This window comes from Phalacrocorax aristotelis, chromosome 2 (assembly GCF_949628215.1).
Source record: "Phalacrocorax aristotelis chromosome 2, bGulAri2.1, whole genome shotgun sequence".
Taxonomy (NCBI): Eukaryota; Metazoa; Chordata; class Aves; order Suliformes; family Phalacrocoracidae; genus Phalacrocorax; species Phalacrocorax aristotelis.
In genome coordinates this window covers 136,353,309-136,376,726 of record NC_134277.1, presented here as the reverse complement: position 1 = coordinate 136,376,726, position 23,418 = coordinate 136,353,309, and the positions used below count along the sequence as shown (strand labels likewise).

At 40.0% G+C, this 23,418-nt stretch overlaps 1 protein-coding gene across 1 annotated transcript in view; it reads left to right on the top strand.

The window, feature by feature from the left end:
* The window catches only part of ZNF704 (zinc finger protein 704), an 88,983-nt gene that overhangs the window by 10,502 nt on the left and 55,063 nt on the right, over positions 1–23,418 (top strand). The window contains exon 2 of the mRNA XM_075085299.1: positions 8,322–8,569. Coding sequence (XP_074941400.1) covers positions 8,343–8,569 — 227 coding nt within the window. The 5' untranslated portion in view covers positions 8,322–8,342. The remainder of the gene's footprint in view (positions 1–8,321; positions 8,570–23,418) is intronic.

Here is a 23,418-nt window from a genome sequence, read left to right as displayed (position 1 = left end):
AGAGATGTTATGCATGAGGTTAACAGCCAGGTTAACAGGGTGGTGGCTGCAAGGCACCCATTTCTGTGCGCAGCTGATCCAGAGTACAGAGCACGCAGTTATTTGTTTGAGACTTAAACACTGCAAGCGAATTTTGAAGATGCATGCATTCAGTGATTAGTATTAATATTTGGTAATTGTTACTAATTGGTGTCTGATTATATTAGAAGTCATGCCGTGTACTTTTCTATAAGGAACTTACTATGACTGCATACAGATGGGATGGAAAAGGAAGTTGCCTACTTTTACATCTTCATCCCTTTGCTAATATGGTGGAGAGAAAAAGGCTTAAATATCTCAGAATCATCTTTGTTTAGACCTGAAGATGGTATATGGGGAGGGCCATAGAATCCCAGTGTTCCTCGCTGCGTCCTCCTGTAATCTAGTAACATCTCTCTGTCCAGTTTTAATAACATCTGTGCCTTTTTGTGCCCGTTAGTGCAGGAGTTCAGATGTCACGAGTTGGTCATCGTTTTATTTGGGGTACAACGGATACCAGGATGGGTACTGAATTTCAAATGTGGGAGTGAAAGTTTCTGTCATTCATCTGGGTAGATGCTGTATAATTCAGAAACACCTTAGGCTGGTGCTGGGGTACACGTTTTTTGTAGATGAGTTATATTTAGCCAGAGAAGTGCTGACACAGACGTGATGATGAAAGGGTAGAAACTTCTTGCTGACTCCAGTTCTTGCTGCCTAACACCATATCGTGAATCCAGGCAACATAAATGTTTAGATTTGTATTTTAATGTCTAGAAAATATATTTTGTGGATGGTTTTGTATATTCAGTCAAATGCTGAAGACAGGGATTTTGTCTTAGCCTAGCTGAAAATGAATACTACGTTACTATACATTAATGCATACTCTGTATTGTAAAGAACACTTACAGTGACCTTAAAATGTATTATCTTCTGTATTATTAGAGAGCAGCAGTTTACAAATGCTTAGAGTGATTAGATTGACATGGTTTATATGTAATGAGCAACCGCTGGTGAAGCGAGTAATTAAATGCAAAGTATACTCGAAAATGTAATAATACATTGAAATTCAGGGCAGATTATTTCCAAGCATCATTACAAGAATCTGTCTTATCTCTTTGTATTCTAGATGAATAGAGATTTCTGGCGAAATCGAAATTCAATACATTCTTTCCTTCCAGTGAGGACACTCTTTTGGGATGGCAAAAATTGGAGCTTTTTTACATAAAAACCTCTGTTATGGGAACTTGAGCTGGAAATACTGTACAAAGTAGTACAAATAAACCAAAGCCTTTGTCCTTCCGGGGATTTAATTTAAAGATCTTTTACTTGCATGATGTTATCTTGGTAATAAATTTGGTGTTTCTCATTGCTGCTGTTGTATTTTGCTGTGAACTTTACTCCTGATTTCTTTCTTTTCTGGAAAGTGGCTTATCCCTGTCCCTAGAGCATAGCCTGGCTGTTCAGGCTGGCCACGCTGTTATGGAGCTGTTGTTTTGGCTGAACTTTTAAAATGTGTATCTTGTTAAATATATACATTTCAGTATTGTTTTCCATTAATAGGCTAGGCTGAAATTGAGTCCTCCTTTCACTCCCCCCACTGAGCTGCATATTTGTTCTGTAGTGGATCAAAAACATTTAAAGCCTTGTTTAAAAAAAATCCTGTGACTTGTTTTCTGACCCAACAGAAGTTTCCTTGGCAGCCCTTAACATGTAGCATGCATACATCTATTTCAGAAAATGGAAAGAGGTGGTCACAAAGTCAGAATGAAAAAATTGTTTATAAAAACAACAGTTATACGGCAGGTTGGCTGGTGCTAAACCGTCTTGTGGCTATTGCTGGTTTTTGTTAATTGGTGTTTAATCAAAAGAGTTTTTTTATGGAATTAGACCAACTGATCACGTAGTAAATCATATGGAAATAAAAAATCCTCATCCTGAACTGTGTCTGCTTTATCAGCTGTATAGTTTTAATATTGTACATAGGCCTAGGACTCACAATTAAGTTAAAATTATTTATTTATTGACAATGCAAATTTTTCCAGAATTGGAGAAGTGTGTTGGGTGGCTGTTGTTGGGGTGCGGCTTTTTGGTATGTGTTTTTAATTAGCGTGTTCTTCCTCCCCCCAGTCTGGAAAGCAGCCAGCGTGGCTTTTGAGGGATTGTGCTTTTGGAATGGGGGTGAGTCCAGCTATGGTGGCCTGTAGCTGAAGTAAAGGAAGTAGAGCTTTATGGGTTGAGGGAGAAAAGGAAGTTTGTACAAAAATGGAAACATGGCAGTGGCATCAGGTTTATTAAGATAAGGTGGTTTTTTTGAGCAGCTAGTTTCCCAAAGCATATTCCCAGTAGCATGTTTTTTAATAGGGAGTTTTGGATACAGTCAACTTTTGTACAGATACTTCCCTCCACCCTCATAAAATATTTTTAGTGTTTTTAGAGATACTTTTATTGCTGCTGTTGTAAAATGAGCTCTTTTATCTGTGTGGACAAAACATAATGGTACAAAATAGGCCATAGTTGCAAGATTATTTAATTTACCCAGGTCTCTAGGATTCAAACTGTGCGTGGAGGGGACTTTCTCAGACACCTAACTCCTTCCATAATCTCGGTAGACAGTGTGAGGAGAAATAGGAGTTAGCAAGCATCCCCCAGAAGTTCAGGGGAGCCTGCTGGGTTCTCACAGCCATCTTGCTGCCTGACAGCATGACACAAGCCTCGCTCTGCCAAGCCTGTCTTTGCTGGCTTGCTTCTTGGCAGGCAGATGCAACCATCACATGTGTGGCCAGGTCTTCTTCAGCTGGCATGCATCGGTGTAGCTCCGTTGAAGACACTATGTTGAGTCACAGGGTTGGAGGCTGTGCTGCTCAGGTGAACCATGCTCTGCGCTGGGCAGCTGCCTTCTGCTTGTGCGCTTCCATCACATCCAGTGCCTGTGGCCTGACTCCTCGTCGACAACTCAGCCCCCGAGTTGTTCGTAAAACCATCAGCAAAGTAAGCATGGTATGTGTGTGGCAATTCTTTCAGTAGTTTTTTTCTGTGGCCACCTGTCTTGTAGACCGTTACAAAGCCTGTTGAAAATGAGGTCTGTGCTTCTGGTGTGCCCACCTGGATCCACAGGTGCTGCACAAAAAATCAGGAAATTTGAAAAAATGTAGGTGGGAGGCAGTTTTTACATTTGAAGGAATATTTCTATACCTTTGGGTCACATACAGGTAAATGATGGTATTATTCTTGGGGATTTCATGCTTTCCATTGTATAGGAAAGGCATCCAGCAAAACACAACAAAAGACACCTTAATGCCTGTTAAATGCCAGCGAACTATTTGAAAATACTAACTAAGTAACTTCAGTTTTTAAGCAGCAATGTGCCACAAGCAAGGGAAGATGCTAAAGCCAGTCAGGTGGTACTCAAGAGATGACATGTATAATCTGTCAAATATAAGTCTCTGCATTTGCATATAAATATGATAGGTCTGCTTATTCTAGTGTTTGCTGATCCTTTGACTAGGCGGTTCAATACTTGAGCTGTATGATCAATAATTTTTTTGCTGTTCAGGGCAAAATCCAAGCCGAAATCTAACTGAAATTGGAGAGCAATGAAGTTTGCAACGTGATTTTGGGGCATAACAAAAATTGACTGCAGATAAGTTGAGGCCTAAACTATTGCAAAATTGCAGCCTGCACATCCTCTGTAAAGAATAAAGAAAAATCTGTCTAAATTCCTCAAAATCTGTGTTGATGTGAGCATGCTTTCATTTGGCCAGGAGTTCTATTGCAATGCATGGTCTTGATTGGGGCATGTGGAGTTCAGGGCTAGCAACTCAGTTATGACAAGATACCAACAAATACAAGTTTCTATAGGCAGGTTAAGATGGCTTTTGCAATGAAAAATTATTAATATACTGCTGAAAATATTAACTGTGGCAATCATTTAGCTGTCAATGTGGAGTATTAAACTTAATCACTTAAATAATAATCATGAATCAAGCAAGAATTTTAACTTAAAAGTAAAACCCTCAACCTAAATATATACCATTGTCTTGACAACTTCAAAACAGAAACTAAAACACTTTCCTCTTTTTATTTAGTAAAATTTCTGCTTAGAAGCCAAAGCAAGACATGGTTTTCAGATTTTGCAGGAAGATTACCATACTTCCCAGTTGAAGGGGCACTGGTCTCGGTCTGCCACAGTAGGGCTGTGCTGCTGTGCTTCATGAGCCAGAATATTTCAAAAGAAGCAAGGGAACACCACTCTGTGACCCAGCTTGCACCTTTGAGGAAGTTCGTGGAAATGTGTGTTGAAAACTCAGAGGAGAGTGAGTGGGAAGGCCAGTGCTTGCTGAGAAGCAGTGGAAGGAGTAAAGTCAGATCACACCCCAAGTGTGAGCTCCAGGGAGGAAGGTGCAGGTAATACTAAGCTGTTGTTGCTGAGCGGTGGCATATCAAGTTTCCTTTGCCCAGCGGTGATGGGAGGGAAGTTGTCAAAGGCAGGTAAGGGGTAACTGCAGACAGAAGCAAACCTAGTTTTTAAAATATGCAGATTCTTTATGAATCCTGTTTTCTGTGGCTGATCTTCCAAGTGATGTTGGTTGCCTGAGCCCAGGTTGCAAAGGACACAGTTGAAAGTAAGCTGAAGGTTGCTAATGGCTCAAGGGTGACAATATGCAATGAACTGCATAGAAAAACAGTTAGCCTATTATAAAAGGGCTGTACAAGCAATAATTAATCAAGTGTATGGAAAAAACTATATAAGTTTTTATCAGCAGTTGATACTGGAGGCAATAAGGTGGCAAATACGGAGGTATGACAACAAGAAAAGCCAAACCATTAGGGAACAACATAATCACGGAGTTTGAGAACAACTAAGGAGAGAGAAATGCGAAGCATTGGAAGTAAGCTGAAATAAATGGATGTTAAGGTGTTAACATCTGGCTGTCTGCGAGACAGGCTGCGTCTGCTTGGGCTAGACCGTCAGTCTTTGCTGAAATGTGTTATGGACTTAAGAGGACCGCCACAAGCCTCAAAGTGGATAAAAGAATACAAAGGATCTATGGGGGGAAAAATAAAAGTTGCTGATAAGATGTGACAGAACAGTTAACTCATCTGGAAAGACATATTGGAAATTGTCTGTGTTGTATCTGAACTGTGAGTAATGGTGAAGCAGAGCTTGAAAGCAGAGGGGTCCAGGAGGTTAATCAATGTGTTTGCCACAAAGCGAGGAACCTGTTCAGTTGAGTGACTGTGGGCCTTGGCGCTCCCACGTCAACAATTGCTTTTGTAGGTGGTTGGATTTCCAGCAAAGACCCCATACCATTCCAGGTAGGGCAGGTGTCTGAAGTGGAAATGGATCTTGTAGACCTGGTTGAATTACAATAGAAAAACTGCCTGCAGAACAGGAGAAAGCTACTGGAGAGTGGCTGCCAAGGTGAAGCTCTTGGCATTCTCTCATGATCGCCTGCTTTTAAAGCAGAAAAGATTCTTTATCTGCAGTTGCTCTCAAGGGAAAGTTTAGAAAGAGGTTAATGTTTACAAACATCTGTTGAAAACTGAGGGAGCGGTTTAGTATAAGCATTGAATTTGGCTATTTCTGGCCATTTAGACAAAGGACCTGAACTGATTGGCAGCAGCTCTGCAACCTTCTGAGCACTTGCGTCTGTGGGTTTTGTCATTCCTCACTTCCACTTGCTTGCACGGGGCTGCCTATTAATTATGGCGCATTGATGTATGAGAACCGAATGGTTATTTGAATGTATTTGAACTGGTTTTGAAGGATTTTGATATACATGCACAGTCTGTCTGGTATCACAGTACAAATATTCTGCTTTTTACATTTTAGGCTTTATTTGTACGACTGTAGTCTGAGTCTGCAGCCTTTTGTCATCACTATTTAGGTCTACAGAGAAAACTTAATGTATGGCACAATATGTTTGTTGAACCTGAGTAAAATATTCCAGTTCCATAAATGGAGGAAATTTTTCTTTTTCCTGTGGTAAAATAATTGATTTATTAGGTTGAAAAAAATTATCCCAATGAATACCATATTCAGTCTGACTTTGGAGAGTAGGGAAGAAGGGAGGTTGACCCTCTCCCATGCTCTTGGTGCTTTCTCCGCTAAGGGTTGCACAGAGGAAGGAGGAAACTGCTGGGTCCTGCCTTGTACCTATGTGCACCAGCAGGTGTAGTAGCACCGTCCTGTGCGCTGGATGAGGTAGAAATCCTGGGGAGGGATTTCCGTGTTGTTGTTGTTTAGCATGATATAATTTGTAGGGGCTGGATATTGGAACTTGCCTGTTTTCAGGCTTTTTTTTTTTTCTTTAGTACCTCACTTCTGGGTTAATTTTGATGAAAACTGAAGGCAACTCAGCATCTGTTAAGATTCTCAGACACTTAGAAGAGGTCTTACTGGAAATCTAAGAAGATTAAAAAAATAATTATTAAATCCAAATTAAATTTGTGTTGTTTATATGTCTTCTCCTATTCCTATGTGATCACATGCTGACCGTTTTGTCTTCCAGGCAGATTTTCTTGGTAGTGTCATGTTTGTGTGTGAAGAAGTGTAAAATGACTAATTCTTTCTACTGTTTACATTAATAAAGTAACAATTCTAGTTTTGTTCTTGAAGCAACTGCTAAAAGCTGTTCTTTGGAACCACTAGAATGAGACAGTTAAATCATTGCGCCTAAGTATTTATGCGTTAGTGATGTCATATACTTTACTAAACAAAACAAAGTTACCTTGGCAAGATTGTCTTTCCTGAAGAACTTAAAATTGCTTGCACCATTTTTATGCTTGCTAAGGTTTGAACGCCATAAACAGGGAGATTTGTGGGGAGAAGAATACATTTTTATATGTTTTATGCATAAGTATATACACATATACATTTAATTTTTTTGGATGATGAAAAGAGAGAGGAGTAAGGGGGAAGAGTTTAACTAGGAATAGGAATTTCAGCTTATTGGTGCAGTTACTATCAGAGGGTGACACTTCCTGGATTTCTTCACTGTCAAGGTCAGCAGTAATTTACAGGTATCTAAAAATCGGGTTTGCAAGTTCTAGAAGGTGTCTGGATTTCTCCGAGGTGGTGACTGGTGTGGAAGTACCTCTGCTCAAGGTGGGACGAGCGGCCATTTTGTTGGGCTGTATTTTGCTTCGCTGTTTGGGTTGGTTTGAGCGGTTGTCTCCCTGGTGCATCTTCTGGGCTTATGGCAACTTCGCAGTTGAAGCTCCTGGTATTAAAAGCACAGATATCCAGAAATAACTCTTGTTAGCAGATGCTTCTGGTAGGCTCTGTGTTCGCGGGGACATGAGGAAGCTAGCAGGCTGAGGGGCTGGAGGAGCTCGGCCGATCTATGGCAGGACAAGAGGCTCGTGGCAACCTGTAAGACAGGCCTGTCCTTGTGAAGCTGAGGAAGCCTAGCTGGCCAGGGAACAGTATTGCAGAGGAAAGTTGAGATCCTGGACTTTGTTTTGCTTGCTGGGAAGGCGAGTGGCTCAGTTCTGCTGGCTTTCTGTGCTCTTCGCTGCAAATCTGCAACAGTTCCCTTTATAAACACCAACACGTTGTGTTCCAGAGAGGTAGCTATTTGTTAAGATACCAATTTGCTTGGTAAGTCTTTGCTTATGGGAGGCAGCAGACCTGAAGATCTGGGAAGCGCTGGCAGCCAAAGAGACCACCTGACACTGCTTCTGTGTGTGACCGTACGCCTCACTGCTGGCCGTCGGTGGTGGAGCTGGCCAGGCTCCTCACGGAGATCCTGCCGGCACAGCTTGCTCCCATTTGCCTTCTGGCAGCTGAGTTGGATTGTAGCAAATTATTTTTCTGCTCCTGGAGAAACCCTCATTTACAAATACAGCTGTTAAAGAACCCAGTCAGTGGCTGCCAGAAGCGCTTTGATTTCTTGGTTGCCTTTTATCTGGATAAATTCCCCTTTTTTTCCTGGAATTCTGGGAGGGGGGGAGCTAGGATTTCTTTTGCACAGTTATATAGCACAGATGTGTGTATATTTAATGTATGTTGTATATACTTTGGATTCTGGTATTGCAATTCAAATACCTTTTTGATTTAGGGTTAAGAGGTAACTGATTGCTTTGTCAAATGGACAAGAATTGCTTATTTTCCTGGGTAGTCTTCAATGCTGTAAAGAAATTAATGGCAGTTTCAGAATTTATGAAGGGCAAAGAAATGGTATTCTCTGATTCAAAGAGCTAATTAGAAGTAAATGCCTGTGGGTATTGGGTTTTTTTCCCCCTTTACATTTTAGGAGCATTAGATGAAAATTTAATAATTGCTTTTAATTTTACAGGCAGCCAGCATCAAGCGTGAAATGACCTTCCCTGCATTTCAACACGAGGATGTAAAAAGTGACATCAGTCAAAAACTGCCAGACCAACAGTTTCTCCTGTTCACCACAAAGGAGGAAGATTTAAAAACAGCAGAGACCAAAAAACCAAACAGAGCTCATGAGTATGAAAAGGAAAACACTCGCTCTGTTTGTCTTCTGGAACAGAAGCGCAAGGTTGTTTCTTCAAATATTGATGTGCCTCCAGCAAGGTAAGGAAAGCTGGGGTTTTTTTGGTTGTGTTTTGTTTGAAGCTTTTTTTTTGCCCTCTTTTTTTTTATTTAAATGGCACATTAGAGGCAAGTTTGGTAAGCATTACTATGAACTGATAAGACTACTATTGGTGTCCAAGCAGTCCAAAGTCAATCACAACTCCACTACTTGAGAGATCTGCTAGAAAATTGAAAACACTTGTAGCAGAAACTGAGACCATCTGCAGTGTAGGACTTTGTATTACTTTTGTAATGTTTTTGCTTGTATAACATGCTGCAACTGAGGTACTTTCAGAAGAGGACATGTCTTAATGGGAAGAGATTGTTGACCCAGCTTCACCCCGAGAAGTAATCTTCTAAATTAGACGCAGAATCATCTTACCTGCTAGCAATTTTTTTTGTTATTATTTTTACTTTTTTACTGCCATACTTTTAGCCACTTTGTACTCATAGGAGTGTGCAGTGACTTACGCTGCATAGTGAGGATGTAGTATCTTATATTCTCTAATATCCCTGTATAGATATACAGCTGGGTCATAATGTGGTCTGTGAAATGAATTAATAGAAAAAAGTAGTGAGGAAAGGCCAATGCAGGGAAATGAAATTTGTACAAAATGGGGATTTGGGGATTTTGGTATTGCTTTTTAATTTGTTATTTCTTGAGGATCTGTTGTGAATGCACGTGTTTGTGTCTTCACCATTCACATCTGGGCAGTTACACTTTTAATTATAAACTATTTATAGGGAATTATTTTGAGTAAAAAATTGTTCTTTAATCTGAGACTTGATGTATATCACAGCAGGAAAGTCAAGGTTTATTTGTCTGGTTTTTTTCCTTCCTGATTTTTAAGTGAAATAATAGTAAGAGAAGCTGAGAATTCCGTACTGGTTAGTGATTTAAAGAGGAGATGCTTGAAAATACAGAGTCTAGACCCTTGAACTTTGGGGAGAGATTCACTGCTTTGAGAGAGAAAGGGAGTGATTCCTCTAGGAAATGCTGAACATTAGCCTTACTGGGTATGCTCTTTTTATACTAATCATACTCACTTGTATCAGTGGTGAAAAACTGACAACAAATTGGGTATTCCACATTGCAAGATAAGTGGTTTTTCTTTTTTCTTTTTGTTGTTTCTGATTTCATGTTGGCATCAGTCTATCTGCAAAGATTTTTTTTCTTAATCTGCCTGGTAAATTCACTTGCACATAATATTCATTGAAATGCCTTCTGAGTTTATAGTGCCACTTGAAAAATATGTAGTCAGACTGGATGTTTTGCTGTGTTTTGGTTTCTTTGCTTTCTAAAAACCAACATAAACCAGCAGATTTCACTACATTCTGCCACTGTTGTGGTTTAGCCCCAGTCAGCAACCAAGCCCCACGCAGCCACTCGCTCACTCCCCGTCAGGGGTGGGGGAGAGAACTGGGAGAGTAAAAGTGAGAAAACTCCTGGATTGAGATAAAGACAGTTTAATAGGTAAAGCAAAAGCCACGTTTGCAAGCAAAGCAAACAAGGAATTCTTTTGCTGCTTCCCATCAGCAGGCAGGTGTTCAGCCATCCCCAGGAAAGCAGGGCTCCATCAACCATAGCGGTTACTTGGGAGCACAAACAGCACCACTCTGAACTTCACACCCCCCCCTTCCTCCTTCTTCCCCCAGCTTTATATACTGAGCATGACATCATATGGAATATCCCTTTGGTCAGTTGGGGTCAGCTGTCCCTGCTGTGTCCCCTCCCAGCTTCTTGTGCACCTGGCAGAGCATGAGAAGCTGAAAAAGTCCTTGACTAGTGTAAGCCCTACTTAGCAACAACTAAAACATCTCTACATTATCATCACTGTTTCCAGAACAAATCCAAAACACAGCCCCATACTAGCTACTCTGAAGAAAATTAACTCTATCCCAGCTGAAACCAGGACACTTTTAAAAACCAACATAAACCAGCAGATTGTGCCACGTCATCCAGAACAGGATGACCATCATTTTCCTCTGGCTGTCATAAATGACACTTGTGAAAACTTCAAAGTTCGCAAGTATTTTGACAGGATTTCCTACCCCCCACCCCCACCCCCCCATATATCTAGCAGAAAGCTATGCATTAAAAGCTTGAAAATGTTAGGATACTTATTTGAGATTTTTACCAGTAAGCAACCTGGTAATGGCTGAGTGCCCTTCTCATTCATGCTTATATGTCTCAAAGCAGATAGGATAATCAGAAAATTCAGGCTAACAGGGACCTCAGGAAGTCACCTAGTCCAACCTCCTGCTCAAACCATATGTTAGGATTTCCATTTTACAATTCAGGCAGCTAAGGTACAGGATTTAAGAGCCTTTTTGCATGGCTTCATGCAGATAATCCACCTGAAGAAGGAGTCGAGCTTCCCTTTTCTGTAAGTGCAGGATCATCCTTCCTTGGAGGGATGGATATTTTTCCGCCAACAAGGTGGAGAAGAGAATGAATAAACATCTTAATGCTTTCTCAAGACTAGTTGTGAGCACAAGATACTTAAGATGATGGGAAATGTTAATTTTTAAAGGTGTCTTCTAAAATTGTTTGTTGTTCCTGTATTTTGTTGTGGACAGAAAAATGATCATATTGTGTCGTTGTGTGTTTTTCAGACATGCAGGTTCAGCTGCTGCATTAGCAGAATTAGAGAATGAAGTAGAAAACAAACCTAGAGTCTGAATTTGGTAGTATGATAAACATCTTGGTCACTGTTGCTACAGTTCTGAGGACAAGTTTAAGTTTCCCGTTTAATGTGAGGTGATTTATTGGACCACTTGTCCACATGGGACAGGAAAAGCGCTAAAACTTTTGGAGATTTTACTAAGTATTTGTTGTTGTAATGAGGAGAATGCCCAGTCTCTCTTCCTCTTCAGCAGTTTAGAAATCAATCAATCTCTAAAGTCATATTCTCTGAGAAGTGAGAGTCCAGGCATTAGATGTTGTCTTGCCTCTTTATAAGCCCCTTCAAGTCTTCTGTCTCAGACTGGGCTGATGGAGTTGCATGTTCCCCAGAGGTGAATTCCTCCTCTGTTCTCCTCCTGGCAGGACTTGTTGGGTCAACTGCCTTCTCTGATGAGAACATCCAGCTGCCTTTGCAGCCTGCTGATTGCCTTCACAGATAATTTGTTGTATCCAGTTGTGAAAGGTCATCTTGAATTAATCAGATGATGTTTACAAAAGCGTGGGAGAGATAAGGAGTTTAATATGATCTTCAGTTTCTTATTGCTACATATACCCTCTCTACAAAAAAAACTGTCAGCTATCGTTCTGAAGTAGGAAAATGCTATGGAAATAACGCTTGCTGTTTATTTTGTTTTAAAACCCTAGTGGAGCTGAGAAGGTTACCCACTTCAGATGCCAAGGTAAAGGGTAACATTAAGTTTTGCAGTATCCCACTTAACCCAGGACAATATGTAAATGATTATGAGACAGGAGTTTATCATACTGCAGAATCCTTATTATCAAGGGCATATGAGTATCTCCATAAGAGCTCTGAAAAAGTGTCTGCAAAAGAGCCGGTAACATGGATAAGTGTACTTCACTTTGAGCACAAAATGAAACAAAGCCCATCCCATATTACATGTTTTTAACGGTCTCAATGAATAAGAATTAAAATCTTTGTAAGGCACTGTATCCAAAATAACCAAGTTCAAAATACACCAGCATAGTAAATGTTGCTTCTGAGGCATTCAGCTGTGGGGCGTTCATTATTTGCTTATAGACTCTGAAATTTTAGAAATGTGAAAATATCTAAACTGAGTCCCTGGTGTTTCGGGTGATTGGTACTCAGGTGTGCTGGAATTACAGTAGGTGGAACTATAGAGCAGGGACAGGCTGGTGGCTGTCTCGTGTGTGTGCAGGAAAATGGGATATTAATGGAAATCGCGGACACTTGATAAGAGTTTTGTTTGTTACTGAAATCTGGAAAGAAGAGGTAGATCTAATAAATTAATACAGCAATCTAATAATAATACAATGTAATTAATAGCCCAACCGTTACACACTTGCCTGGAGTGTGGAAAGTGTAGGTTCAGGTTTTTTTGTTGTATTTGGAGCAAAGACCTGAACCAGGGTCTCCAGTGTACAAGGGAGCCATCTTAACCCTCACAGTCCTGGTGTATTCAAGGTGCTTCACAGAGCAGCTCTTTAAAGTTATAGTGTCAGGCTAAATGTAGCAAACCTGAAATAAATATCTTACTACATGCAGGAGAATTTTAATACTGAAATTAAATGAAATTTTAAAGTTAATTGTTTACATTTTCTATTTCATCTTGCATAAATACTGCAGACCTTTCTGCATTATGTGCTGTACTGGAAGTGTTTTTTGGATTAAAATAGGAGGAAACCATGACTTTTTTTTACTGATTTTATGTTTTGGAGTGCAAAAATGAAATGAGAGGTGAACAGCATTGTCTTTTCAGATTTTCTCATTTGGTCACTTTGAACAAAACTTGTACAAGTTAAAAAGCTTTCCTAGTTCTGAAGCCCAGATCAGCATAAATGTTCAGCTTGAGTAGACGAGTTATTTAAAATAATAAGGAAATCTGAATTCATTACTTTCACTTTAAATTTATTGGTAGTTTTGGTGCACAAAGGATTGCTGTGTTGGAGAAAGTGGTCTGACCTCTCGACTGTAAACTGCAATTATCTCTGAGAATTGAGATGTTATGTGTACAACAGAGGAGAATACGCTTTACATTGACCTCCAGCTGAAACATGAGTGATCAAACACAGCCCAGATCCCTAGGATCTGAGAAGTGACAGGTCATTTTCTAAAAAGAGAGTGGTGTCACTGAGGGGCTCATCGCCTTGTCTTGTGAGCAGGAGCAAGCACAGGTCTACCAGTGTTTCGGGCAACTACATCTGTAGAGGTCAGATGTAATCAAAGATGATGTCCCCAGTAGGCAGCGTTATGGAAGTTAACAGAGCCTTTTTGTTCATTTGTATTTTCATCAGTTACTTACCGTAATGCACACTTACTCCCAAAGCAAGTCAACAAGAAAGACGAGAAAAAGCCCAGGCTGCTGATAGAGAGTGGGTGTGAGGGTGTGAGTCACGATGTATGCACCCAGTGTGGGTCAGGCATGCAGGGAGCACCTTCTGCCTCTCGGAGGATGAGGATGGAGGGGTGGGCGATGGAGAGCAAGGGATGAAGTTTGCTTTGTTTGAGTAAAATGTGAGAATAAATGTCTCAAATGGTGATTGGGTTAAAGGTCCTTTTAGACAGAAGCATTTTGACCAGCTGTAGCTGGAACCCTTCAAAACTTAAACGCGTTAGTGTCAGAAGTGGTGTCCTTTCTGGTGTTCCAGACAGGAGAAACTGGAAACATCTGAAAGGTTAACAGAATTAAAGAAGGGACTAGGCTGGCATCACTCCTACCCCTCTGGTGGGTGGGAGTGTTCGAATAGTTTTGCTTTTGTTAGATGACTTCAAAATATTGTGGAATTTGTATTATCCTCTTTCACATTATTCTCCTTTTCCCCAGTCCTCCTGTACCCTATCTTCTCCAAAAAAAGGAGAAACACAAACTTTCGAACTTCCTAACTTTTTCTATGTTACATTTGTTCTCTTTAAAGGACAAGCCAAAGCTCAAACTCAGCTACTTAAGCACTTCGTATAAGTGTGAAAATAGCTATTAGGCAATAAAACCTTCTAGTTCCTGTGCCCTTCTGGTTCGCTGCTATTAAGCAGTGACATTTGGCATGACAACAATATATTGGATTTTACTATCTTCTTTTTCTTTTATATTAAAAAGTGTTGCTCAATTACTGCAAAATTAATTTTTATTCATGTACCTATACTTTATCTGCTAATTAGTTTATAATTTAATGGAAGAATATGTGAAATAATTCAAGTAAATTAAACTTCTCTAGGAGTTCTTCCCCCCACCCCCCTTGCCTCTTTAGGTCCTCTAGAGTAGCTACAGAAAATGGAGCAAAATTAATTGCAGCTGTGTTTTCTGACCATCATTATAAAGAAACAGTATAGGCAGTGTTGCATTTTCATCCCAAAATTATTTTCTTGCCTGGTCTCTCCAGGAACATAGCTCTGGGAAGCCTTCTGATTAGAGTGTGTTGTTGATCCGTAAGGCCTGCTGGGCATGACTGATTATGCGCCATGCATTTCAGTGGAAATATTTGCATATTTTCGTAGCCAAAACTCTCCAGGAGCCTGACTCCAAGATCGAAAGCAGTATGTGCTTAACTATGATATCTTCACTAGGAGGACTTCCCAATCTACTCGCAGAGGGAAGAACCTGACGATCAAGTTGTGCTTTTCTGTTTATCCAGAGATGTTGTTTATTCAGAGATTGTCTTCTGTGATGTTTCTCCATCTGTTTTAGAAGGCTCCTCAGTTCTCCTTGGGGGAGCTCCTTTCCTGTATCCCTCATGCTTTTGGCAGAGTGGATTGATGGGACAACTTCTGAGGGCATCAACTATTTGTTGGCTGCTGAGGATTCTCAGTCAAATGGGTGAAAACAAAAGGTCAAGTAACCAGGCTGTGCTTCAGATTTACTGACTGTAGCTCTGTGAGCTTTGGAGCCCTCTAGCTTTCCTTCTAGCCCAAAAGCGCTTCGTTGGGGTGTGAGTTTCTCTCCAAGCTTTCTCACCACCCTATAGGTTGAGTGCTCCTGTTTCTTAAGTTTTATTTTCTCTGCATCCATGATAGTTACAAACTTTGAAAACAGTCGTTTTTCATGTAATGACAATTACTCCCAGAGTCATTCCCAAATTTCAGGGCTTCTGTAAAAACGTTGGTAGTTGGCGTTTAAAAGCAGCTTCTCCAAACATCCACGCCAGCTAATTATTGCAGCAGTAAATTGTTTCTTTGTTTTGCTAGACTTCTTTAGTTAAATATGTGTGCAGCTTGTTTGGATTTCACCCAAGCAGTCATTAGAGCTTGATTATGTTTAATACTGATAGCAAACTGCTTGTCATGGTCTGTTGCAAAAAGGTGTGGTACCTTCTAGGATCTGAATGTTAATGGGTTTATCCAAAGAGCAGTCAGAGAATTGGTCTGTTAGCGCTAAAAAACCTATACATTTCTTGATGCTATTTTGTAATACTAAATCTTCTTTTCATTCTAGAAGGACTGTATATGTGCTTTAAGCTCTAGATGCCTTTGATCTGCCTGCAGCATGCAAAAGTGGTGTAGCAGAAGCTTCTTGGAAGAGCATAGATTAAATTGCAAATAAAACCTCTGCAGGTAGCTACCACAGAGTGAAATCAGAACTCCAAAAGTCACCTTGCTCATTTAACTGGAGTGTCCAGTTACATGAGTGTCCAGTGTCCATCCAGCTTACACGCCTGGGTGTGCATAGTGTTTGTTGCCATCATAGCTGAACCAGCTTCTTATGATGCTGAGGCAGATGACAGCGTTCCTGACAGCTTGCAAACTGTTGGAAACTCACCTCTCAAGTGGTGAGACGATTCAAGTCTCAAGAGTGCTGGGGAACAGAGGACACACTCAGTAGGACTGCCCCATTCAAAGAGTGGCTGAACATAGGGGTGGTTGAGCTTGTTACAAATAAGATTGGATTTCATAGCTGGGTAGTACAGACTCTGGCATTAAGTGTTCAGAAGTCCCCACCACCAGAGAGCCACGGTGATATGTTGGATAGTTTGTTGAAAGAGATGTAACATCCCCTGCTGTAGAAAAAATTACTCTGAAAGTGTACATAATGTATCTTTATTTTGCAGTGGACTTTTGTCAGTTCCCCCGTTTCTCTCAATTGTGTTGTACTGTGTGCATATCTGAGAGTTTTGAGATACCTCGTACTTAACTGTATTACTGAGATTCCTACAACCATTGTGTTCGATCAGTTGCAGCTTGTAGAGGAATGAGGTATGTGACTAGTACCATTTATTCTTTCATCACTGGTCTTAGATACACTGGCTGGCCTCTCCAGCAGGATTTTGCCAACATAATATTCTTGTTAAAGTGCGAATTTTTGATGAGTTAACATTACTCTTGAGGTATTTTTTCCCAGTAACGTTCAAAGCAGAGGGAATATTAATCTCATGAATAAAGCAAAGAGCTTTTTCTGTTCTTTACTCACGTTTTGCATTTGATAGTGATTTTCACACAATTTGGTATAATGGCAGCTACATGTGGTTGTGGTCTTTGAGCCTGATTTACTATACTTGATCCTGTGAGAACAGGCTATGATTTAAGAGTGGTGGACCTAGCAAGAATATGGATGAAGCTTACTTCTCATGAATAAGTGGGTTTCTGTATGGTGGGGCTTTTTGTAGCAACTGGTCATCACACGGGCGTCTTATTTCATTGTTCCTGGGTTTCCGTAGTTTTCAGCTTTCACCCTCTCTTCTGACGTGTGCAGTAGTATTAACATTAGAAGAGGGAACTTCTAACCCCTGCTGGTGACTTCAGCCATCTGGATTTTTGGCCAATGTTATTGCCCAGTTTTTTACCTGTGGAATTGCATTGGTGTTCCCAGAGAATGAAATTCCAGTGAAAACCGAATTTGATTGTGCAGTTAAATGTGGTAATGCTAAGTTGTCCTACTGCCTGGCATTGGAGTCTGTATGATGTTAGGTAATTACTATTTTCAAAACAAGATTTTGCTTGTGCATGTGTACATATATATACACATACATATGAATATATGCACATGTAAATAAGTTTCCCATTTCTCTAGAAAAATCCTGTATTCAGGGCACTGCTGAGAAGGGTTTTTCTTCATCTATGGAAGTATAGCTACGTCTCTTTAAAATCTTCCACTGGTAGCCAAGACAAAAGGCTAAATAATTTCGTCTGTGTGATAGAAGTTGCCAATGGACAATGATCTTATTACCAAGCAAATTTCAGTGAATTCCTCTAATGTGTCGCAGAGGAAAAATGTGTCCCTAATCTGTAGCAACCATTAGGCGCAGGCGCTGGTTCTTGAAGAGCTGCATTCAGTCAGCATTGCTGCTTTATCTGTTAGCCATTGCTGTGAATGCACGGCTTGTTCTCAGCTCTTCAGTTCCCTTAAAAAATGGAGTGTAATTTCAAAACACTCTTCAACAGCAGGCAATATTCAATAAGAGTAATTTCTTTGTGGTTTGTGTTAGCTGTGGCACAAAAAAAATTCCTCTTGAAATGCCATCTGTGCTGAGAAAAAGAAAGAAGTCAGTGGGTACATGCTTTATAACTTGTGTATCTGTGACATGTGCAAGAATGAGTTACCATGTGTATGGTTACACAGATTACATAGATCATAGCTGTGTTCATAGCTATAATTTTATTTAAATGCTATAAAATAAAAATATTCTAGTTTATACAGCGGTATTCAATGTATTGTTGAGGTCAGGAAAGACATTGAGCTTGCCTTCTTGAAAGAAGTTGTATCACTGATTGTTATTTGTGAAATATTTTTAGAAATTTCTGTCTTAACTCCTTTAGCATCATCTCCATTAAAACATTCGTTTTACACATTTTTAAAAAAGGAGGTAGAAAGTGACTTTTCTCCACTTATAGTAATATGCTTGCATTATGTGTACAAGGGTTTTTCTCAGTGTCTTGTTTGTACCCCTAAGATGATTATGTTACAATGAAATTCATCTAACCACATTGATTTTGAGGCACGTAAAGTGTATAATTGGTTTGTATAGATGAAAGGCTATTTTTAAGGTGCCTTTTATTTCTATAAGATTTTCTAATCTCTATTACATTGGTTTATATGCATCAGATATGTGTTTTGCCTGTTACTACTTCAGTTTCTGTGACAACAGGAGTGTTGTCAAAGGATGGAGGACTTAATCACTTTGAAACAGCATTATCTAGATTAGGATATGTATGTAAAATAGGCTCTTCTAACAGGTCATTCTTATTTGAAGCAGAAGCACATCTTGTGGTTTTAGTCATCTACACGGTTTAGTATAAGCTCTAGCTCTTCCGTTTTTTACTCCCTGGTCATTTTGGGAAAGTGATGGAACAGAAGTGTTGCTAGATACACAAGGTCTGCATGAAGCAGCTACAATTTTTGATAAGTTGGTAGTCTTTCCAAATAAAATATTCTTTGACTTTGTTACAGAAACAGTACTCGATGGCATTGTATTGCACCAGACTTGTAGTGCCCATCACCTGCAGCATGGCTTTTGCTCCCTGTGGAAAGCGTAGGTCTATACCTGACTGAATGGCTGCTTTTTGGAAGTTTGCAAGAGTTAACCTGTTGCGTGCAATGTATTTTTAATACATACTGAATGACCAGTTCATAGTTTTCTCGAGCCAACAACAAAAATTAGTTTTTTTTTCTTCAAGTACACTAGTCAAGCTCGCTACATAAGGAGTTTTGCAATTTTGCATGGGTCTGTATTTTAAATTCTGCCCCAGGAATTCTTGCAGGTGATCTGATACCACGTCTGCCAAGTAACCTTGGGCAATCTGTGCTTGGTACCCAGTGAACAGAACAGAGGTAGTAGCATCTTCAGTGGACCAGGAGGAAGTTGTGTGTGAAACATGAACTTCTGCTATTAGTGGTCCCAGCAGAGAAAGCACATTCCATCCATAGAGTAAAAGATGAAATGAGATATTTTGCTAAAAATGTTTTAACGTTCCCAAGCGAATGGATGTTTACACTTTGTATAGAACCAACGTTTAGAAACATAATTTCATTCTCATTTTGGGATAAAACATTCACTGTTAGTGGATGTGTATGTGAAATGGTTTGCTTGATAACCACATCTTCAAAATAGCCTCCTTGGGGAACTGAGGGAAAAAGTATAGAATAACATTGCCAGAATACAGTAGCAGAGTGTTTCTTTTCTTTAATTATACATTATACTAAATTCTAGGTATCTGAGAGATGTCCTTGCTTCTCTCCAGGAGCATACCAGGAGCCTACATGTCACTGGACACCTGAGCTGCGTTGTCCTCTGCAGTGTCAACATTGGCATACTGCGTTGGGGATGCTACTCTGCTGACACATGGTTGTTTTTAGTAACAGCAATGTTCCAGATGGTAAATGGAATCAATACACAATTGATGCTTTTAATAAGTTATTCTTACATTGCAGAACTGTTGCTCCTCATTTGATTTGGTTTGTTACCCAAAGCTTAATGTCTTGGCCATTTCTTTGAGGAGGGCCAGAAGGGATATTCCCACCAGCAGCAGAGGTACTGTTATTAGGGTCAGCTTTATAGTGAAGTAAAGCCTGTGTTAAGGTAATGCTTTCCCCAGAAAAGAACCCATTAAAATACTTAGTAGTCTTCTACTTAATTTTGTACATGAAGGACATCCTTCATCCCATACTGTGCTCCCAAACTTAGGCTCCCTGCTGTGTCTGTCTGCTTTCCCTCTTTATTGTAATTTGGATCATCACTTTTGTTTTCACCATGAATGTCCAATTCCTTCCTCCCTTGAAGCTGAGACAGGCAGTGACCTAAGATGTAAAACAAGAATTTAGGACTTTCCCATACAGGCACACACAGTGCCACATACTGTGTGGAGCAGGAAGCACTGTGTGCCTGATGGCTTGGTGCAAGGCAATTCCTCACCTGGCTGGGTGAGGAGGGAAAAGATGCCAGAGAGGATGTGCTAGGCCTGTTTTGATATTTCTTTCTGAACAGAACTGTCTGTGAAAAAAGGTTTGACGCCAATGATTTATAAAGGATATTTTGTATGCTTTTTCCTAGCTTGTTAACTCCTGAGCACTGCATCATGAAGTCATGGATCTTTGTTTCATTAATGCCCTCTTGGATGAAATGATTTGGCCTTCTCTCTTCCCTCTCTCCTCTAAATCGGCAGTAGCATGGCTATTAGTTTGGGGCATACTCATGCCATCTCTTGCTTTTCGATGTTGTTTAGTTTATTTTACATAACGGTGGTTGCTTTTATAGGGTTCACCAGGCTTTTGGCTCCAAGATTACAGATGTGTAATTCTCATAGTAAGTGCAGAGTAGCTATTAAATAATATTTTTATGTGTATATATACATACCTATATATATATCTAATTAGAGTGTAAGCATGTGTTTGTTTGACATACTTGTGCACTCATCTGTGATATCCTGAGAAATATCTTGCTAATATTTAGCCTTTCTAAACTAGTGTTTCTACTTCTGGTACCTAGCTAGAGTACTTTTAGATCACAGGAATAATATTAATAGCAATAGTAAAAATCTGATTGATGTTGCAAGCCCTTTAAAAATGTCACATAAAAAGGCTTGTGGTTACACTTATTTATATTTCATGGTATATATTTTATGATGATGTTGACAGAAGTTCAAAGTATTACAAAGGAAGATACATTACTATGTCTCGCTAATCTCTGAAGCAAATATATGCAGGGGAATGCAGCAATTTTGTCGTTTGATTATGTTTTGATCTAAGTAAGAAGCTTGGAGAGAAAAATCTATATTGAATGTGTAATATGGGTCTTACCAAAATAAATTGGGTATGTACTACACTTTAGAATAAATCATCTACATTAAAGCAGTACAAAACCAAGCTTTCACATCTTAAATTAAGACATAATGTGTATTCTTAATAAACATGGCATGTATTGGTCCTACAGATAGAAGCTTTGAATTACATTATGCAGCAAATGTTCTTAGTTATCTTCAGGGCTTTTTTTTTCCTTGGGATTTTGTTTTCTTGGCAACCTGTTGTGCAGACATCCAAACTGTTCACAGTATTAATTGAGTTGCCTGTCATTATTATGGCAGAGGAATTGGAGAGGCAGTTTATCTGCAGTGGGGAGCTAGATTTACAAGCCAGAGAAAAGTGTGGTTGCTGTTAAAGAAACCATGAGGGGTGGGTAGATGTCCCACATACTAGTGCTGCCCAGCACAGCTGAGGTTTCCTTCTGCAAGACAAGGATGGAGGTCTCAGCAGCTAATGCCCCTCGGTGTTGTGGTTGCAGCAGGGCCTCCACAGCGGTAGATGCTGTACTCACTTCACCTGTGAAATCTCCCCAAGATGGAGGGGACTGCTCAGGTACAGCTGAGGAGACCCTGGCTCCCAGGTGTTTTTATTGTATGTGTCTGGTAAAATGCAACACTCTAAAAGGAGCTCCAATTCATCACAGTCCTTCAGTGCCATCTTTGCCTTTTGAAGTACTGTTGGCTCTAGCATTATTTGACTCTCTGTGGTCCTAGAAGTATGGCTTATTTACCTGCTATCAAACGTATCAGAAATAGGAAATACAGAAGATAAAATCTTTAGTCAGACTTCAAAACTGAAAACAACCTCTCCCTCTGTCCATCCCTACATTGAGGGGCAAATATTAAGCCATTCTATGTGTTTCTGCTTTTCTTACCTACTTTTTAAAATTAAAGTCTGTCCGAGCTAAATGTATCCCTTGATGTCATGGGAATTTATAAAGCACCTGGCCTAGATTGCCCTCCTGCTTTGCAAAATCTCCTGTTGACTCACTGTGCTATACAGCCTCCCACCCACCCATCTATTGCTGCATATTCTCTTCCTCCTACTTGTTCTCCATGTGCTGTTCCTTCTGTGGGTATGCCTCTGCGCCAACCATCCCTTAAAAACACCAGCGACTCTCCCGACCTCACCTTCTTGCAAATATTTTATATTTTTCACAGTTAGATTTCTAAAACCTTTTCTTCACTTCCAATGAGGAATACATTTTCCCTCTTTTCCAGAAGATATACTTCCAAATACTCTCTCCAAATGATCTTCCAAATGATTCTCTCCTCATGACTCTATAATATATTCGGTAAACAATGTCTGGGATAAATTGTGTTGTGCTGAATTAAGGAATTATATGGTTAAAAGCTCCTGTTCTCACATCATGCACTGAGTGTGTTTGTGTGCCTGGAAAATACCCAGGTATGCTTTGCGTGCCCTGCCTCACGGGGAAGGAAGTCTCCTGAGAGCAGTGCAAGCTAGTGGGGGCAAAGAAGTCACTGGGAGAAAGGAAATCTGACTAAATACGTGAACCCAATCACCATGTTTTCCTTACTAGTTTTCTGAAGTTATCAGCATTTGTTATATAGGCTGATTATATCCATTTTTTGTTTGCGGGGGAGCAGCAAACAACAGACTGAAGTTCAAAATCTGCTTTGCTTGGTGGCAAGTACCTCCATTTCTGTGGTATAGCTAAAAGTAACAAACTTTCATAAGCAAGGGCAGATGTGTATACATGCTAGGTTATGTTCCCATACAGCACGAAATCACCAACAGGATAATTAGAATTTGCCAGGTAATGCCTGTGGTGAGGCCACAAAAAACACGCACATTATTTTCTTTATGTGAGCACTGAGGGACAAATTGTTACTGATTTCTGTAAACAGTACAACCTAAAGAAAACACTAGACTTTGAAGAAGCTTATCTTTCTAGTAAAAAAAAAAAAAAAAAGAACCAAACAGAACAAAAAAAAAACTTTAACAAAACCAACCAAACAAAAAACCCCAAACCAAAAGCCCACAAGCCAAGTGAAAGGTAGACAACAAAAATCCAGGAGAACAAACATTATGAATAGATGGCTAATTTCCTGTGTTTCTTAAACCAGTTTTGTCAGTATATATTTCTAAGTCTAATGAGTTCTTTTCTGTGTACACTATACTTGAGGCCAAGACATGCATAGTTATCTTTAGACCATTACAGGCGGCCATCTATAGGAGTATGGGGACCCCATTCTGCTGGTTCTGCACAAATGTGAGTGGGTACCTGTTATGGAAATTACATTTTACGGGGTTGAGGGCACCTTGGTTCCTCCCTGCATACTTAACCAGGCCCTTTTTAGGCTATCAGAAAGCTTTGTTCATTACTCAGTAGGGCAGCTACCTCTAGAGGACAAGAACTGGAGATGGAGTGAGCAGTGCCAAGCTGCACACGCAATGAACGGCTCTTAAAACTAGCATAACTCTGCTGAAGCAAA